The 20,039-nt window shown below is 30.1% G+C and overlaps 2 protein-coding genes across 6 annotated transcripts; one reads left to right on the top strand and one right to left on the bottom strand.

Annotated features, from left to right (window-relative positions):
• The first annotated feature begins 8,842 nt into the window (after positions 1-8,842).
• On the top strand, positions 8,843-9,738 carry LOC21391008. Its single transcript, XM_010107677.2, has one exon. The coding sequence runs from the start codon at positions 9,171-9,173 to the stop codon at positions 9,603-9,605; it is 435 nt and encodes a 144-aa protein (XP_010105979.1). The 5' UTR covers positions 8,843-9,170; the 3' UTR covers positions 9,606-9,738.
• Positions 9,739-10,189: 451 nt separating this feature from the next.
• Positions 10,190-14,479, bottom strand: LOC21391007 (homeobox protein knotted-1-like 2). Of its 5 annotated transcripts, none has more exons than XM_024171947.1 (7): positions 13,784-14,479; positions 12,274-12,394; positions 11,202-11,395; positions 11,007-11,138; positions 10,771-10,907; positions 10,644-10,700; positions 10,190-10,557 (listed from the first exon to the last, which is right to left on the bottom strand). In XM_024171947.1, exons 1-6 carry the CDS (start codon positions 14,318-14,320, stop codon positions 10,661-10,663), a joined length of 1,161 nt encoding a protein of 386 aa, XP_024027715.1. In that variant the 5' UTR covers positions 14,321-14,479; the 3' UTR covers positions 10,190-10,557; positions 10,644-10,660. The 5 variants fall into 5 exon arrangements, with proteins under 5 accessions (XP_024027715.1, XP_024027717.1, XP_024027714.1 ...); XM_024171949.1 differs by having other exon boundaries at positions 10,644-10,689; XM_024171946.1 differs by having other exon boundaries at positions 10,190-10,700.
• Positions 14,480-20,039: the final 5,560 nt, after the last annotated feature.

Raw genomic sequence — 20,039 nt, 5'->3', positions numbered from 1 at the left:
TGTTTTATGACTCTGCATTAATTTGCTATGATGATATTGCTATGTATTGATTTTGTGTTGATTTGCTTCTTAGTATTGTATATATATACATATTTTTACTTCACATATTTTGTTGTTGTGAATATGTATTTTTTAATTAGATATTGATTTTTTCTATTCCTTTTCACCAAAATTTATTGGCTATTTCCCTCATGTTTTCTCCACTTTTTCTAATGATATTGACTTTTTGTTTATTAGTTTCTTAATGCTTTCTCTCTCTCTCTCTATACATATATATATATATATATACTTTTTTCTACTATTTGTCTTATGTTTTTCTTTACTTATTATGATGCTTTAGGCTCTTTGCTATTATTATTTCATTTAAAAATTATTTGCAGATATATTTTTTTTATTTGGACTCTGATTTTGTCTATTGTTTTTGATAGAACTTATTCTGATGTTTTTTTATTCTTATGCTTTTGGTTTTTTAACATTAGTATTTTATTGAAAATTTATTTACACATAAATTATTTTTTATTTTCTGTTGTTGGATTCTGATTTTCAGCTTCTTTTATTGTCTTTTCATACAAGAAAATTTGAGGGAAAAAAAGTTTTCTATCTTATTTCAGTTTGTTCATGGTTTTAGATTATATATTGCATTTTTTGTTCTCGAGTTCTCATTTATGATTTAAATTTGAGTTTTCTCTATGTTCCTTTGGTTACATTTTACTTATTTTGGATTTTTGGTATTCCTACTTTTATTTTGCTTCTTAAATTTCAGCTGTTCAGTATACCCTTTTTTTCCCCTTTCTTTTTTCCTTTGCAGCGCAGGAGCTATTGGATTTTCCATTGCTTTATCCGCTAATCATACAGTTTTGTTTTCAGTTTTTAATTCCTTCATTTGATTGTCTTTTCAATGCTTTGATTGCACCTGGTTTATTCATTCCATTTGGCCATATTCGTTAGTTTTTTATATAATTAATTTTGTTTCCATTAATACTTTGTTTTTGTTATCATATTTTTCCTTTTTTTTTTTTTTTAACTTTTTACCCACTTTTTTTTAAAACCATTTTTTTGACTTTTCTTTCTTATTTAATTCACCTGATAGTTTTTAGACATATTTTACTTCAGACATTTAATTTGTATCAAATATATATATATATATTATAATTTACGTGACAGATATAATATATTACTCATTTATGTGCTTTTATGTAGATGCTGAGTGATGTCTTTTATTTTAGCAAAACCAATTACATTAGCAGCTATAAAAGTATTATCAATATATGTCACATATTGTTGAGAATATTAGATATCTTAGACACAATTACTATATTAAAATATTATCATATTTATCCTTTATTAGTTTTCTTTCTTTGTTTTTTTATTTTTTATTTTGGTTTATTGATTTATTTATATTTTTTCAGTTTACTCAAATTTCTTTTTCTTCCTTCTCTAAAATTTATAGAACCAAATTTTGTTATAGAGGACTTTTAATTTATTTGTTCAGCTATGAAGGAGGAAGCAGCTATAGGACATAAAAATTCATACTTATTTCTTGAGTTGTATATGAATTTTGTTTATGTATAATTTTATGTCCATACTCTATTAAGCCCTAGAAGTTTCTATCCATTCCTTTTCCTCTTCTCCGCTATCTCATTCTCTCACTCACCCCCCTTTTCACTTCATATGCTCATTTCGTTCTTTTCTCTACTGTGATTTCGTCCGTTGCAATCCAGAGCCTTTTCCTATGTGTTGTTCGTATAAAAATCCCTTCGGTGGACTTTGGAGAAGCATTTAAAAATTTTACTTTTCTTCTTCTTTGCATTCTCCGAATATTTTTACTTTTGATTATATCCCATTTTCATACCTCTTTTATTTATCTATCGTACTTCTTGCTTTGTTTGCTAACAATTTTTTCCTTTGTTCTCTCTTCATAATGAATAAATTATATATATTTCCCCTAATTTTTGTCCCTTATTTTTATTTAGTTACCTTTACAATTGATATAAAATCTTTATTTACTATCTTTCCTAAAAAATTTGTTTTCTGCAGGTGCTTTGTCTACTTTCGTCCCTCTTCTTCGGCTTGATTTCATACTCCATGCAAACAATGTAAGATTTTTTTCCTCTCCATTTATTATCTTGATGATCTGGATTTTTTTGGCCGTCCTTTTGATTTCTTAGGTTGGTGACTATTCTGATTTTGTTACGGAAATATTAAATAAATCAAAATTTTTTTCTTTCCGTATGATTTTTTCTGTTCGTATCTTCTGGAATACGTTTTACTGTCATCTTATGTTATCTAGAAATTTCATCAGATTTAGTACAATACTTTTCCGCCATTTTTTCGTCCTTCTTTTTCAACTTTTTCGTCCTTTTTTTCCCATTTTTTTCCTTGCTTCTGCCTTTTTCTATTTTCTATGTTGTTAGTACTAAAATTATCTTCAAATCTGCATCCATTTTATTCAATAATTGATAAATTTTGATTTCCCAATTTTTCTCTAACCACATACGTGTTATATTCTTATACAAACTTTACTGTTCATAATAATTTTTCTACTTACTATTTATTAGTGTAGTTAGCTCGATAGTACAATACATCTTCTCCCCTACCAATTCCACTGCCCGTTCCATCCCATCCTTTTTCACTATCCACTTTGCTTCATCACTCCATATTTACCACTTTCCTTTGATACTTCTTTACCTTTCACTGTTTATCGTTGTTCTTTTTTTAGCTATAACCACACTGTTTCACTCCACAATTCATCACTTACTGCTCTTTACTTTTATTTTTCTGTCCTTAACTACCTCTGTTCGTTCCTGCTTCGTTCATATCCTACACTTTAACACAATTTTCACATTAATCCAGGTACTATTAATAACTCCTCCTTCCTTTTTTCATATCTTATTAATACTTGATCTCATTTTATTAATACTTGCCATTGCTTTTTTTCATCACTTTTATCAACTCATACCTTTATAACTTTATTGCTATTCAATATAATTAAAATCTTTACTCACATTTCATCTCATTGACATATTATTAATAATTGCCATTGTCTTTTCTCATTTGTTCTCTCAATTTATCTCCTTATCATTTTATCATAATTCAATCAAATTAAAATATCAATTTGCATTTTATTTTACTCACATCTTGTTAATACTTGCTGTTTTCTTTTTTTATTACTCTTCCTAATCTATGATTTTTCTATTTTATCATTAATCAATGACATTAAAATATTTATTTACATTTTATTCATTTCTTGACAATATCTTTAACTATATCACTTTAATTTAAATACTTTAGCTCTATCTTTTTTCCACATTTCTTTAGTTTTTTCCCCTGTATCTTTTTTCGCTTTTTCTCCTTCTCCTTATTTGTAAACTGCTCACACATATTCAGCCCACTACATTGACAATAATGTTATATCAATTTCCTCACTTTTCCTGTTTTCTCCTTATTTGTGAACAATCGATTTGTTCATTTTTTACATTCCCCTAATCTGTTTACATAATTTTGTTCCCATTCTATTAGCTATTTCTTATATACTTTTTTGTAATCATCTTTGTTTTTCTTTTTCATCCTTTTTATCACTACTTACTTTACTTTTGTTTTTCTATATCCTCTGTATTTGGAAAAGGGTCCTCATTTTTTCCACGTTTTACTTATTCACTTCATATTTTTTGAATCATTTGATATCTTACTTCAATTACTTATTTTTTCCTCAAATATATATTACAATGTACATTTTTTATGTTCTTTTTCTATCTTTCTTTATTTCCATTGCTTTAGATATTAACACAAACTTTTTTTTTTAAATACCATCCGATTCTATTACTAATATTAAATATATTAACTAATTATATTAATCTTACTATTAGTCATTTATCCATCCTGCTCATCCAATCAACATTTATTCTTATCATCTAAAAAATTATGTAAAAAATATAATTATCCAAAAAATTATTCCTCAACCTCATCAATCATGTCTAATCACTATTATTATCAATCATCAACCCTTCTTCTTATTATAATTTGATTATAAATATAATCACCAATGTTTTTACTACTTTTATAATCATCAATCTTTATTTCATTTCTTTAATCTTTTCCCACTATCTATTCTTACATAAATATTAATCAATCTTTGTTCCTACTATAATTTGATTACACAATCTACTACAGACAACTTTTAATTTGTCTAACCATTTTCTAACAAAGACAACTTAGACAAATACATACCCCAATTCACTTATTTATATTGTCTTTGTAGACAAACTTAATTTATCAATTGTTGCTACTTTATTATTTAATTTCATATCATAGGACAAATTTTAGACTTTTATTCTTATATTCATCTTGATATTATTTAATTTAGCTTTAATATATATAGATATATACTTTATTTCTCATGCATTACTAAAAATACATAATATAAAGCAACACACATAATCTCTTAATTTTTTCCTCTTCAATTCTCTTGACTATTTATTTATCTACTATACCATTTATAACTCTTTTTTATAATCAACTATTGTGATAGAAAATATTTAATATATTTGTTTATGTATGAAGCAGGAAACCCAATGTAGCTAAATACAAATATGGATTCCTCCCATTATACATAATTCGTTTCTAACCTTATTACATCTATTATTCATATCTTATTCCTCTGATATGTATATAATTTTATTTGCTTTTACTAATGTTAGATTGACATTATTGTACATACATTATTATTACATAAACATTTTTTTATTAATTTATTCACAATAAATTACAATTCCAAGTAAGTAATCTTATTGTTATTTGTACTTCCTGAATACGTCATTGAGCTATTATTATTTCTAAAATCTACTTTATGATAATCCCCCTCTTTCATCTAAATGAAGAAGAACTCAAACACTATCTAATTACCAAACATACGTAATAACCTTCAAAGCCTACTTTTCAGCCTTTAAACTAATTTCAACAACTTTATACTTTAAATAGCAATGAGGACAAGATAACAAATAATATAAATGTCACTTCACCATCAATAGGCCTTTCTTTATTCACCCTATACAACAGAATTACAAACTAGCAATCCAAGAAAAAGGCTTAAAAACTCCTTTATCAAACTTTCCCCTTTTCATAATAATAAAATAAGCATCAAATCCCATCAAATGCAATCTATATAAACAACTCTTTTCAATCCCCATAAAACGTAATCTTCATAATTTACAAAATAATTCCATCATTAAAATAATATTTAATTAAATAATATAAAAATAAATATAGAACACATGACTTCAAAATCTTTGATTAATATCTTTCATTAACAATAAAATAAGAATCTGCATAGAGAAATTAAGTCTTTCATTAACATTTAATAATAAATAACGCTTCAACATTTTTTAATCTAAAATAAAAAAATAAACCATAATTCCCAAATATTGCATCAAAAACAATATTCTCATATTTTCTCATTTTTTAAACAATCTTATACTATAATTAATAAATAAATAAAACAAAAACAACAAAAAAAACCCCTTAAAATTAAATCATCCTACACATCATATTACTTTAGAAATATATCGACATTTTAATCAAATAGTTGATAAATTTCCAAATTATATTAATGAGTAAATGTATTAAATAATAATCTTTCTTTGTCAATCAATAGGAAAAATGACAACACCAATCCGTGCATTGAAACCAAATGAAGTTTATCAAACAATTAGGGCACGAATTTGCAGATTATGGACAAACAACGACTTAACAACAGGACGTTTAATAAGCGTTGACTGTCTTTTAGTCGATGAAGAGGTAATAGCTATTACAAACACTATATTATAGCATATTTAATATTATATAATATTATAAAATAAATAACATTCTCATATTTTTTATCTACAGCACGAAGCAATTCAAGGATCAATTCGAGCACGTGATTCTGACATCATTTCTCCAAAAATTCAACAAGGCAATATATACGACATCAGTAACTTTTTTGTCACACAAAACAAGCCAGCATACAAAGTTGTTCCACATCCTGCAATATTACAATTTGCACGTGCAACAGTTTTTCTCCCAGTTATGGAAGACGCACTTCCCATTCCATTCCACAGGTTTTATTTTACTGAATTCGATCAGCTTCAATATAGAATCCAAACAACCAAATTTTAACAGGTAATATAAACTACCTTCTCCCAAAAAAAAAAAAAACACCATTAATTTACTTATCTATATTCTTTTCATCATATATTTATATACCAACAGATGTCATCGGTATTCTAACAAAAATACAATCAATAGAACAAGCAAATATCAGCAGTAGACAAACATCATGACGTACCATAATGATACAAAACATAAGGTAAATAAATTTGGCACAAATTTTTTACATCACTTACAATATTCCATTCTAATATTTATTTTTCCATTTCCTTTTTGTAATAGAAATGAACAACTTCAAGTTACTTTATGGGGACACAAAGCAAACCAATTTAATGAAAATGTTATAAAATCAATGAAAGGACCAGTTGTTGCAGTTTTTACAGCAATGTTGGTAAAACAATATTTAGGTATTTTCTCAATATTTTATAAAAATACTTACAAATAAAAACAAAATACCTACACAAAAATACATCAAGATATTAATCAATTCATGGTCCAAATCTTAGGAAATGCATATGTTTCAAGCACTGCAGCAACAATCTTTTATATTGACCCAGAAATATCAGAGACAACAACATTAAAAACAAGGTGAGAAAAATAATTCACAATATCTAAAAACTAAAAATTTTCTATTACTTCTTTTCAAAATCATTCATACTTTTGTATCTACAGGTTTTCTCACCAATATCAAGAAATTGACACAACAGCATCAACAACATCAAGTCAATCCATCGAAGAACAAAAAACACAAAATAGAACAACAATTGATGAAGCAAAGACATTATATCAACAAAGAACTGAGGTTAGAATAATAATATCACATCCTTATTTTTTGTTCTCATTATATTATTCAAGCTAACAACCTTTATCTATCTACATAGGGTACAAGATTTACAATAAGAGCTACAATAACCGGATTCTCAACAGAACAAGCATGGTTTTACAATTCCTGCCCCAGATGTTATCGACAACTAAAACAAGTTGGGATCGGTTGGTGGTGTGACAGTCACGGACACATAAAAACAACACCATCTCCATGGTACAAAAAATTCCAAATATACTATTGCCAAAATCAATTTATTTTTATTACTTATAATAATTAATATATTACATAAATAAACTATAACTTTACATATTACAGGTACAGATTAACAGCAGAAATCGAAGATGCAACTGGAAACATGAACATTACTATATTTGGCAAAGCAGCACAAGCACTAATAAAAAAACCATGCTCTACACTAACAATCGATGAAGGCTTTACTTTACTGATCCATTTACAATCCCACCGATCATCTCTCAACTAAGAGGACAAACAAAGATTTTCCAACTATACTTTCAACAAAGAGGACCACAAATAAATGCAATCGTTTCCAAAATATTTGAAGACACAGAGCCTCTAGCACTACTAACACCAACATCAACAACTATAGTGACAACGACAAGGTAAAATATTTAAATTAAATTGTACCTATTACAAATAAAAAAATAATATCTAATATCTAAACTATATTTTACCATTTCAGCTCTCAAACAAAGACAATAGCAACAACTCAGACACCAGTGGATCCACAAACTCCAGACCCAAAAAAATCAACCGTTTGGTAAGTCATAAACTAATTTTCATTATTCATAAATCAAACACAATATTTATAATTTTATATATATATCTAAACAAACTCTCATCATTGCAGTTCACGATCAAAAGAAGCAGAACAATCTACAAAGCGACCGAGGACTAGGTAATATCACTTCCTCTAAATCAAAATATTGTCAATTTCATCAATTATCAATACTAACTTTTCAAAATTATACATATTACAGGTGAACAAGAAAAACAAGGCACCACAACGACAACAAAAATCTCAATCACAATGTAAATACATATTTAATAAAACATTATATAAACCCATCTGTACAAATATCTATATATATATATATATATCTAAACTGCTTTTGTATTGTAAAAACTATCAAGCTCTCATATAACATAAAACTTTTTAGCTACTTCTCCCTTACTGCAAAAAGAAAAAAATTTCCAATCTCTTTAATCTAACAATCATCTTTAACACTTCATCTTTAACCTTCATCTTTAACCTTCATCATACTCAAAATAAGTTTACATGCTATAAAATTGCTACCCGTTGCAACGCACGGGTATTTCACTAGTTTACTAACTAATTATAACCTTTTGATCAAACCTATTTCTCTCAATCTCCCTTTAAAGTTTCCTTATAAACTCTCAAGCAGGCCTAGCGCGCAAGGCTTAAGGGTTGGGCCGGCCCGACGGCAATACAATAGCGGCCCTGCTGGAAGTCCCTATTTAGGACGTCAAGCTTAGGCGAGAATCCCAAACTTATAGCTCGAAAGTGATTTAACCCTAAGCCCTCTATTTGTTTTAATAAATAAAGTTTAAGCCAAGCTTATTTTTGAATAATAAGAGAGTTTATAGTTGGATATGACAATAAAAAAAAAAAAAATTTGCTGAAAAAAGAAAAAAGAAAAAAGAAGTGAGTTTTATCTAAACATTTTACGCGGCTCTTTGAGAATGTTGCATTACAAGCGTGTGGCTGCCGAGGCTGACCAAATTTACTCCACCGCGTACAGATCCCAATCGGCAAATGTACACGTTAACTTACACAATGATACTTAAAACGACCATCAATGATTGTCCTTTGTTTTCTTCCCTTTGAAATTCTACCAATAATCTTCATCTAAAAGGAAAGGGCAAACAAAACAAGTTGTTTTAGAAAAATCTTTTTACTAATTACAGCCACTTATGCACTCAAAGTCAATTAATTTGACTCTTCTCATTCAAGTGGCGCATTCAAAATTTTGGAGTTTTATTCCGTATACTTCCAATTCCCAATACCTTCAATTATCTTGTACGTACAACGTCCTAGAAAAAAGCCTTTCTAGTTTCTACAAAACAAACCTCTCCTTCTTTGATTATTCCTCTTCTCTATAACTTGAGATCACCCTTTCTTCTAAAGTCCCAGGCACAGAAAATCCTCTCTCTCTCTTCCATGGTGACACCAATGGAGAAACCAGTCTTGAAAGAAGAAAACCACATACATGACTACGAAGATTCCGGTTCCTCAACCGGGTGTGGCTGTTTCTGGTTTTTGGGGTTCAAACGGCCGAGAAACAACGAAAATGGAGGAGATAAACGACAAGTACGCAAGGAAACGACATGGTGGGTGAAGAAGATGAACAAGGTCAAGGAGTTGTCGGAGGTAGTTGCGGGGCCAAAGTGGAAGACCTTCATAAGAAAGGTTGGTGGGTATTGCAAAGGGAAAAAGCAGAAAAACACTCGGTTTCAGTATGATCCTCAGAGTTATGCTCTGAATTTTGATTGTGGTGTTGATGCAGCAGAAGAAGAAGAAGAAGAAGATGGCCCACTTCTTGATATCTCTTCAAGGTTTACGGCTCCTTTGGGCAGTGAAAATAGGTCGTTATAGTCGTTTGTTATTTATGTGAATTTCATTCTTTAAAGAGCTTGGTTGAGGTTTTCATCATTGGTGTATTATACCCGTACTTTTATATTCATTCATTTACGGTCTGGTCTCTTCCCGTGTAACTTCTAAATTTACTTATTATTATTATTGTCTGTCTCTTCAATTTCTATATTGATCAGTTAGTGGTGCTTGGAAGCCCCACAGTAAAGTTTTTATTTTTAGTTTTTCCTTTTTGATGGAAATAAATTTGTATTTTGTATCGTATAAATAACATCTTTCTTTAAATATCAAAAGAAAGGAGCCAAAAAAAAAAAAAACAAAAAAACAAAAGAAGAAAAAGAAAAGAGAGTTTCTAGTCCAAAGCAAACTATGTGCTTTCAGCTCCCGTGAATATTCAAGAATTCTGAAGAACCACTAGAAACATTATTTTTGTTTTATTAAAAACGTTTTTCAACTTTTAGCAACATGATCCGCTCTGAAATTCAATTTATAACCCCCTCTTCAGTTTTTTTTTTTTTTTTTTTTTTTTTTTTTTTTTTTTTTTTTTTCCTTTGTTAAATCGATTTATCAGTTACGACATTCTAATGTTAATTATCCAAAATCTAATTCATTCTGCTTCCATAACTTACAGACTATAGTTCTTTCAAAGAAAAACTTACAAGCTATAACAACCATTCTCGTTCACAAAAAATATAGGAAGACATATAATACACAGAATTCACAGGAACTTAATACACTAAATGCTATCTTGATTGACAACGTAAGAATTATCCCAAACTTTTTCTGTTCCGTTGGTAAGAGATGATAGTGTGTATTAAAGAATGCCTTCTTGCAGATTTGTGCACTGCAACAACCCGCATATAGGCAACAAATAGCAGCATCAAACTCTTCCTCTGGATGAGAGTAATATATTTCTCCAAGACGGTGTTTCTAATCTCCACCTGTCGTCGCCGTTCTGGACCATCAAATATTTTACTCATGCTATAACTTCCTGTAAACTTGGAACTAAGTATCTATAAGGGGTAGAGATCAGAATTCAACCGTTTGTACATCGCCATTTACATGAAATTCTGGTTGCCAGTTTCACCTACATTAGTTCTAAAGTTTACCCAATTAGCAAACATCCCTTTGAGATAAAACAGCAAACACATGTTAATTATAATCCTACCTCTTGCGTTTACTCTTCAAAGAGGGCGACGGTGAAAGGTTATTGTGCCAGTTTCTTTTCCTTTGATTTATAAACCAATTATTAATCTGCTTCAGTTGCAAGCCAGTTTCCTGAACCAGTCTCGCTTTATCTTCCTCCTGTAACGGAATTCACAAGTGAAAATAAGTAAGAGATAACAGAGTAACATTTTGTAAACTTGTTAAACTGATAGCTTAGGATGGTTAAGCTAATCTTACTGTGGGGTATGGCCACTTAGAATGTGATTGCCACCAAGCTTTCAAGAGGGACGTGGTATCACCTGGTAATTTTCCGGCTTTTCTCTTGCGAATAATTTCCTCTCTAATGTCCACAATCTTCTCCTTGTAACCCTGAGAAGCAGGTATCAGCTTCATGTGTCCAGAAATATGACTTTAAAGAGCATCCATTTTTACCTGTTTTAGTTCATGCTTCAGTTCTTCTCTCACACGCTCCATTAAGGACCTCTCAGTTTCAGTAGGGATGAGAGGGCCAAATCCCATACTATCATGCCCATCCAGACTCCCATCATAGAAGTTCATATCACTATCTACCTGATCATCAATGTCATCGGACATTGTTGCGCCTGTGCCTTCACCCGGAGATACACCTATTGATGCATCATCAATTTTCCCAAATTAAAGTAAATAATTAGCTTCTATAGCTTGGCACAGATATAAACAAGAAAACAACATAAGAAGAAGTAGAGGAAAATAACGGAACTCTTAAGAACAGGGATAATACTCAATATTCGGTGGATTACAGGTAGGTTGTAAAGGAGTCAAACAAGTAGATTTAGAAGACCATTCCTACTTTCAAGAAGAAGAAGAAGAAGAAGAAGAGAAACAAAAGCATCCAAATTCATCACAATTCTGCAAATTCAACACAACATAAGGGCAACAAGCTTGCCTTTTACACCTGATTAGGATAGAGAGCAAAGATTTCCCAGCCTGATTATAGTTCACTTGTGAAATTAACTTGGGTTAAACCCTGTGTGCATCTTACGATCTACGAGGATATTCCATATCGAATAGGTTCAAGTTATAACTAGAAATTCCGAACCAGTGCATAAGGACCATGCTTGGATGGCAGAAACCTAATCCTAGTAGAAACTTCAAGTTGCAATAATGCAAACCCGGCAACAGTGATGCTGTTGTTCACTGAATAAGGGGAAATATCCCAAGGCACAGCCAAGGCAGGGGGCATCTTTGGCATTACTGCCATATTTTTATTGCTCTTCCTGCCTCTTTGAATTCCCTCATTGGAAAAGAAATAGAACAGAAACAATAACTTCTGATGGATCTGACGAAGAGGTTTCCTCTCCCTCTTCCTCTACTACAAGGGCATACAATCCCTGAATATTAATAGCAAAATAAGCAGCGAGGATGCAATAACAAAGTTAATATTGATAGAAATGAAAAGGAAATCTAGTAAGTTATGACCCAACAAAATCATTATTATTGGCACTAAATTAAGAATTTTCTTTACCTGTTAAGCTTTGTAGAGCTTGCTCAAGCTCCCAACAAGCCATCACTGCTTCCATGGCATGAACGCGGACATGTTGCTGCAATTGCTGTTTAAGCGAGCAGAGCAATATAACATAATTTGTCTGCCATCCGGAAGGAGAAAAATTAGATCAAATGAAAATCAAGAAACAAACAGTCATAAAGGCATAAACATTATAAACTTTCAAATGAAAATCAAGAAACAAACAGTCATAAAGGCATAAACATTATAAACTTTTAACTTCTAAAGACTGTCACTTTACATACACAGTGTTGGACCCTAATAACCCAGTTTTGGAATGCATAACTTTTGTAGTGGTGATGTTTAAGTTGAAGATGTAATTCAGATTTGAAGAAAGTTCAGAGTTTGAAAACGAGCATTTCAGATCACATAAAGTGAATAAACATGGTCCAATTATTGGTGCTATCTAAATTTTGAGGGAAACATTTATTGCAACAAATATATATATATATGTGTGTGTGTGTGTGTGTGTGTGTATTGAGATCAAAACTTTACAAATAATTGATGTTGGTCTTTGACAGAACAAATTCCACAGCATACCAAGATGAGATCAAGGTATCTATCTATACAAGTGGGAAAAGTATGATAGCATTAACCTAAAAGAAGATTCTCCAAAGCACAATCAAAGTCCAATATGTGTACTTCACAACATGTTTCCTCTTACAGTTCAACAACATGACATTCTGACTGGCATCATAACAAGCAAAAAGCTCAGTATTATTATCCAAAAAAAAAAAAAAAATAGAAATAATAATATTAATACTTCCAGCATTCTTTTTGTCTAATATAGGAATGACAAGAGTGTCCATAGAGTTGGCAGTTCAAGTCCTTTCTTTCTTCCCCATCTAAACCAGTTCAATATTGAACCTTTTTTTTTTTTTTTTCCCTTTTTGGGCCGAAATTTAGTATTGGAACTTGAACCGACAAAAAAAAGGGGTAAAGAAAAAAGAATTTTATTTATTATTATAGTTCAGAATTAAAAAATCTAACGAGAAACAACAATTTAAGCATATGGATGAATCAAAACAATTATCAAATTAACATTCTCATCGAACATAGAACTCTAAAAATCAAGGAAACAAATCCAGTTGGAGAAACCCAGAAAGCATTCTAGTTTTAGCTAAATCATCATCAAGGTACATGCTCATCAATTATATTGTTATAATAATATATATATATATATATATATCACTTTAAAATCAATAAAACTAAATCTAGTTCCAGAACTTTTCAAATTTAAGATCAGCCAAATCATTGATACACTTTTTTTTAGTAGCGTTGATCATATCTAAAACCGTTAACATCCAAAAAGAAACAAAATCTCCACAGAATAAGGAGAAAAAAAAATCAGATATTACCTTCTTCGAAAAAGCAAAAAAATAAAAAAACAAACAAGGAAGAGAAACTTAACACCAGCAACAGAAACTTGAAAACAAAAAGGAAATAGGATCTTGAGAATCAAAAGACAAACCATGAATTGATCAAGCTCTTTCTCATCCACGACTTGTATACCGCCATCGGTGCCGAGCTCCGAGTACTTTCTGACGACACGTTGAGACTGCGAGAGCTGCTCGTCGATCCTCGGCAGCTGGTCCACCGGCGTCGCGATCCGCAAGCACGAGACGTGCGCCGATAGCAACTGTTCGTATAGAGGATGTCGCAGAATATCGGCTTTGTACCTCAAACCCTCGCTCTCTCCATCCTCAACCTCTTCGTCGTCGTCATCCTCCTCGTCGCCAAAACCGTCCTCTCTCCTGCGATCGGACCTCCGATCGCCGCAATCGCCGCCTCTCTTGCCCGCCAGAACGTCGTCGTTTTGGGGCTCGGATTCAGAGAGCAAGTGGAGGAGGTTATGTTGCCTGAACACGGAATTGTTGAGCCACGTCGGAGCTCCGGCTCCGACTCCGGCATCGTCGTTGTCGCTGGCGGAGAGCGACAGTGGCTGCTCTGCGAAATTCGGCTCCTGGAAGACCATCTCGTGAGATATAATGTGGTTATGAAACGCCATTTTTGTCGGCGGTTTCAGTGCATTTGTCGAGTGGAATTACCTATTTGGAGAGCGGTTTTAGAGGAAGGAAGATTGAGCTTTTTTTCTAATGGAGTGGGTGGGCTTTGTGAGTAGGAAGGTGCTCTAGGACAGAGGAGAGAGAGAGGACAGAGGAGAGAGAGGGGACAAGGAGACGACGACTTGAGGCATAAAAATCCTTAAATAATTTTTCATACCTAAAAAAATCCAAACTTTTCTCTAAATCTTATTTTAGTCCAAATCATCTTAAACTTAATTCTCAATATTAGGTGTTAAGAACAGAATAAAATATAAATCATATTCAATTAGTAAAGTGTTAATTATTTTTACGTCAAAATCATAACTAATATTTTTTATCATTTTAAATAGTATTTTTGGTTTTTTTTCTTCTAATAGCCTGTTTAGTTCGTTGATTCGAGTTTTTAATTTGAGTTGATATGTGACTTTATGTGAGAGCTTTTTACTGTAGCAAAAAAGTTAGGGTCTGTTCTTTTGGAGTGTGACTTGAGTGTAGTTCTTGAGTTGAATTTGAGTTATAACTTGAGTTGAAGTTGTAACTTGAGTTTGTGTTTGGTTGTGTACATTTGAGTTATGGTTTGAGATAAGAATCTTTTTGAGTAAGTCAAAACTTGAATTTATATTTAGATAGTATTTTAATAAAAACTCAATGGTGATGGAAAAATTTTAATAGGGTATATGGATAAGATTTTATTCATCTTTTCATTGTCAAAGCATAGAAAAAAATCATCTCAATGAGGATTAAAACGAAAAAGTTATAACATTTTGAAGAATAGAAAACATACTGTTCATTAATTTGAGTTTGAGTTTCTGAACTCGAGTTGAAGGAGAAACTTGAACTCGAGTTTTAGTCTCAAACTCGAGTTCAAACTTAAAAGAACATGAACTTGAATAAAGTTGAAACTCGAGTTGCATTTTTTTGAGTTTTTGAGGCTACCGAACACACACTTAGATGTGACTGTTTCTAAAAGCTTTTTACTGTAGCAAAACTCGAATCGGTGAAATGAACGGGGTTTAAATAATTAAGGGCCCGTTTAGTTTGTCGATTCGAGCTTTTAATTCGAATTGAGATGTGATTTTATGTGAGAACTTTTTACTATAGCAAAAAAGTTAGATATGACTGTTTTTTAAAGCTTTTTATTGTAGTAAAACTCGAATTATAAATTCAAAAGTTAGATGTAAATGTCATCGTGATCTTTTATTTTTTTATTAATTTTATAACGTGCTCTGCAGTATTGTTGTGGTAAAAATACATGCATAGTTTATTGTTTACCGAATTATAAGAAATTCATTTATACAACTATTAAAGGATTTTTGAATTTATTTTTAAAAAATATGTGTAAAGATAACCATCGTCGAAAAAATTAAATTTGGACACATTTGAAGAAAATGAAAAAAAAAAAAAAAAAAAAAAAAACCTAAGTGGAGGGGCTGCTATGTGGCAGCCCCATCATAGCATCCCTATATAAAAGAGTTTTTATTTTTGTATGCATTGTTATATTTGTAAGAAAACACACAAAAAATTAAAATGTAAAAAAAAATTCACAAAATAACAAAAAAGAAAAAAAAAGAGCTAAGTGGAAGAGCTGTCAAAAAAGAACTTTGACTCTTTTATGTATTGTTAGATTTATTAATTGAATCATAAATATTTATTTTTAAATGTAGTGACGTAACTAATATTTTTTATCATCTTGAGTGGTATTTTTAATTTTCTCTTTTAAATATTTAATGGAATCTATGTAAATTAAGGACTAGAATTTAAAACATCTAACATTTAAGGATTGTTTGTGAAAATTAACATTTATTTGCTTTTTGTATTCTTTTTTATCCTAAATTTTATATGATTTCAATTTTAATCGTTAATTTTCACAGATTCCATTAAATATTTAAAACTTAGCTAACGGAAATACTAAAATTAAAAAATAATAATAGATTAGGGACCAACTGCAGGTTAATTCGAGAGCCAAAGGTAAAAGTGAAAGTGAGAATAAATCACAAGGAGCCTTAGTGGGACCCTATTATGTATTCTATTAGTTAGTTAAGAGTTATTTTAATTTTAAACTTTCTTTCAATTTGTTTACACCTAACTCATCATGATTTGTGTCAACCCGTAAAGTGATCGTGTCGCGTTTGTGTTACGGTTTTTAAAAAACATCGTGTTACGAGTCGTGTTCGGGTTGACTGTAAATTTATAAAAAAAAATTGTCAAAATACCACACGTGACACTAATTATCACCCATAATTGTTTGAAAAATTCAAACGCTTAGCCTTCCCCTCTAAACTTGCTAAAGATTAAAAAAAAAAAAAATACCACAAATAAACCTTTTTTTTTTTTTTAGAAAGCTGCAATGACAATCACATGAGAAAGATTAAAATCGCATGACTTGCTACCTGTTAAGATATAATTAGTTCTCTAATTCAATTTTAGCATTAGCTATTTTACTTTCTAATTGTTGTTTACTTGTGTCCTCTAGTAGCCACACACGTGTTCAATAACTTTGTCATACCCTATTTTGGGTATTAGTATTGTAACGAGTTCTGCACGTATTGTCGTGTTTAAAAGACTTAAAGAGTTTATTATTTATAGAAATTCATTTATATAAATATTTAAGGATTTTTGAATTTATTTTTAAAATAAATGTGTAAAGATATCAATTGATAAACAAATTGAAGTATGGACACATTTGAACAAAATTATTTTAACCAATCAAAAGTAAAATAAGAACATGTGAGAAAAAAATTACTCTCATAAAAGTAAAGTGAAGAACAACATATTTTGAAAAAAATGCACAAAAAAATTAAAATGTAAAAAAAAGCTAAAAGAATAAAGATAGAAAAAGAAAAAAAAAAGGAAAAAAAGATCTAAGTGCCATGGTAGCCCTACAGAAAATAATTTTGATTCTTTTACGTACTGTTAGATTCCTTTGTATTGTTGCTTTATGAACTGTGTAAGAACAATTTTCCAGAATACACATCAATATTATCTCTGAACCTTCTTCTTTCAAATCTCTTCTCTACTAGTTTTTCTAATTCGTGATTTTAAGTTTTAAGGGAAAAAAAAAGTGAGGTGTAGTGAAGCAGTTTTTTTTTTTAATTGATGTGATACACTTATCTTCGGGTAATGCATTAAGACGCCACAATACATACACAAACAGTTTTTTATTTTATTTTATTTTTTTTCTGAATCTTTTATATGGAATGTAGCAGTTTTTTCTCTGAAGTCAAGAAGAAATAAACGGAGAACAGAATTTTCTGTTGAAAGAAAAAGCAATCCGAAGTTTACAGATAAAAAGGTCTCTCAACTGAAAGAAATTCCTCAAGACAATACAATAACTTTTTAAGGAAAAATTCACTGACGAATCGGAACCCTTTTTCCCGAAAAACCAACTAATTAAAGATTTACGAGAAAATCGAAAAGACTTCAATATCTGATATGCAATTATGGTTTACATTCTATAACATATCAAGTTTTTATTAATTTATATTTTTTTGAGTACGATATAAATTAAGAAAGATTCTTGATTTATGAAAAAATAAAAAATAAAGATACTTCTAAGATATATATGCATGTGCTCATGAAAAAAAAAAACAAAAACAAAAAAACTTGACGATTACTTCCTTCCTCGCTTAGTTTGTTTTGTTTCTTTCATTCGATTGTCATTACATCCAAAGTCCAAACGATAAGAATATGCGCCTTCGTTGGGATGTAATGACGAACGAATGAAAGAAAACAGAACAAGAAAAACAGACTTTCGTAATCCTCAAATCCAAAGCTTTAAGATATTGGATCTGTGAATTTAAGCAAATTTTAACGTATATATAGACGATTTATAAAGTGGGTTTTAATTTTTCTATTCGAACTAGGATTCTTGATATTATTAGGATTTCTAATCTTCAAGGGATTTGCCCAAATCTAAACCCAATGGAAAAGAACTGTTGTTGAACGATGTTCTTATTATTATTTTTTTTTTAAGAAATGGATTTGTATATATAATTCTCTTATCTTCCTCTTTATTTAAATAACGTTAAATCATGATTCGAATTTGTTTGGTATGGAAATTAAAATTCTAGGATAACATTGAGATGAGATAATTGGGATGTTGGTGGCGAGATAAGCCCTTAATTTAAATCATTCGAGTTAGATTAAGATTTGCTTTATTTTTGTATATATATTTAGTTTTAATTAATGAGAAAGGCCGTGCTATAATTTTTTCCGTTCTTCTAAATTCTTTAAAAAGAACATGTTTGTTTGTTTGTGTATTGAATTTAAGTACTAGATTTCACAAACTTCTTCTGTAAAATTCAAGTTAAATGTTTTCATGAAATAATCATATTTTCCTTAGCCGAATATAACAAAGAAAATGCCAACTTAATAAATAATTAATGGGTTGATTGTTAAATAATTAATGGGTTGCTTATCTTCCTCTTTATTATGCAATTATGGTTTACATTCTATAACATATCTTGATTTCTTTTGCAATTATCTCTAATTTTAAATATTAAAATTAAAGACAAAATTAGATATTAATAGTATATATCGGAGTATAAAATGGAATAATATTCTTTTCACTGTAGTTTTTTTCCATGAACCGATAACATTTCTTTTTGGATATAGTTTTGACTTGGCTTATTCTTTTTTTTTTTTTTTCCCCTATCCCCAAAAGAACACATTGTTTACCTTTATCAGGGTAAACATTTAATTTGATTATGTTTTCTCATTGATATTTGCTTTTTGTAGTCTAATGTCCAATAATTTAATGAGCTCTTCTTATCCCGTGGAGCTTAGGCTTCTTAGGCAAAGCCCTTGAATTAGATTAGGAATCACAACAATATTACGAATCCAAGTTCGAATCGATAACTAAAATAAAATACACCCATGTCATAAATCATCTATATAAACTTAGAACTCCCTTAAACTCCAGAGCCATCTCTTGCCTTTGATTTGAGGATTAAAGAATTAAGTTTGTTTTTCTTGCTCTGTTTTCTCCCCTTCAAGCTCGCCCCTTCCTAACGAAGGCCCGTCTAATCGTTCGGAAGTTGTGAGCATGAATGAAAGAAACAGAGCAAACTGAGCTAGGAGGAACAAGTAATTGTTAAGCTTGTATTTTTTAAACATGCAAATATCTAAGATATATCTATATATCTCATTTTACGTACTTAAAACAAGATACGTTATAGAATGTAAATCATAATTGAAATCTTAGGGTTTTTGTCCAATTAACTCGATTGATTCGTGAATCAGGTTTTAATTAGTTTCTGATTTTACAAATTTGAGTTTGATGCTATTGTTGAAACTGAATAAGTCTTATTAATAACATATGATAATAGCGTTTTTGAAAAGAATAATGTTAAGTTTCAACGGAGTCAGAATTTATTGGCAGGGGGCCAATATTTTCTTTATCAAGATTATACTAACATGTATATATATTTATCAGTTTTTTATTTAAAAAATGTCAAGTTTAATTTATACACATACCTACTATATTAAAAAGAGAATCACTATATTAAAAACAGAATAGCCTGTTTAGTTCGTTGATTCGAGTTTTTAAAGTGTTAATTATTTTTACGTCAAAATCATAACTAATATTTTTTATCATTTTAAATAGTATTTTTGGTTTTTTTTTCTTCTAATAGCCTGTTTAGTTCGTTGATTCGAGTTTTTAATTTGAGTTGATATGTGACT

This window comes from Morus notabilis, unplaced genomic scaffold (assembly GCF_000414095.1).
Source record: "Morus notabilis unplaced genomic scaffold, ASM41409v2 Scaffold582, whole genome shotgun sequence".
Lineage (NCBI taxonomy): Eukaryota > Viridiplantae > Streptophyta > Magnoliopsida > Rosales > Moraceae > Morus > Morus notabilis.
Note: the sequence above shows the minus strand (reverse complement) of the source record. Positions and strands in the feature narration are given on the sequence as shown.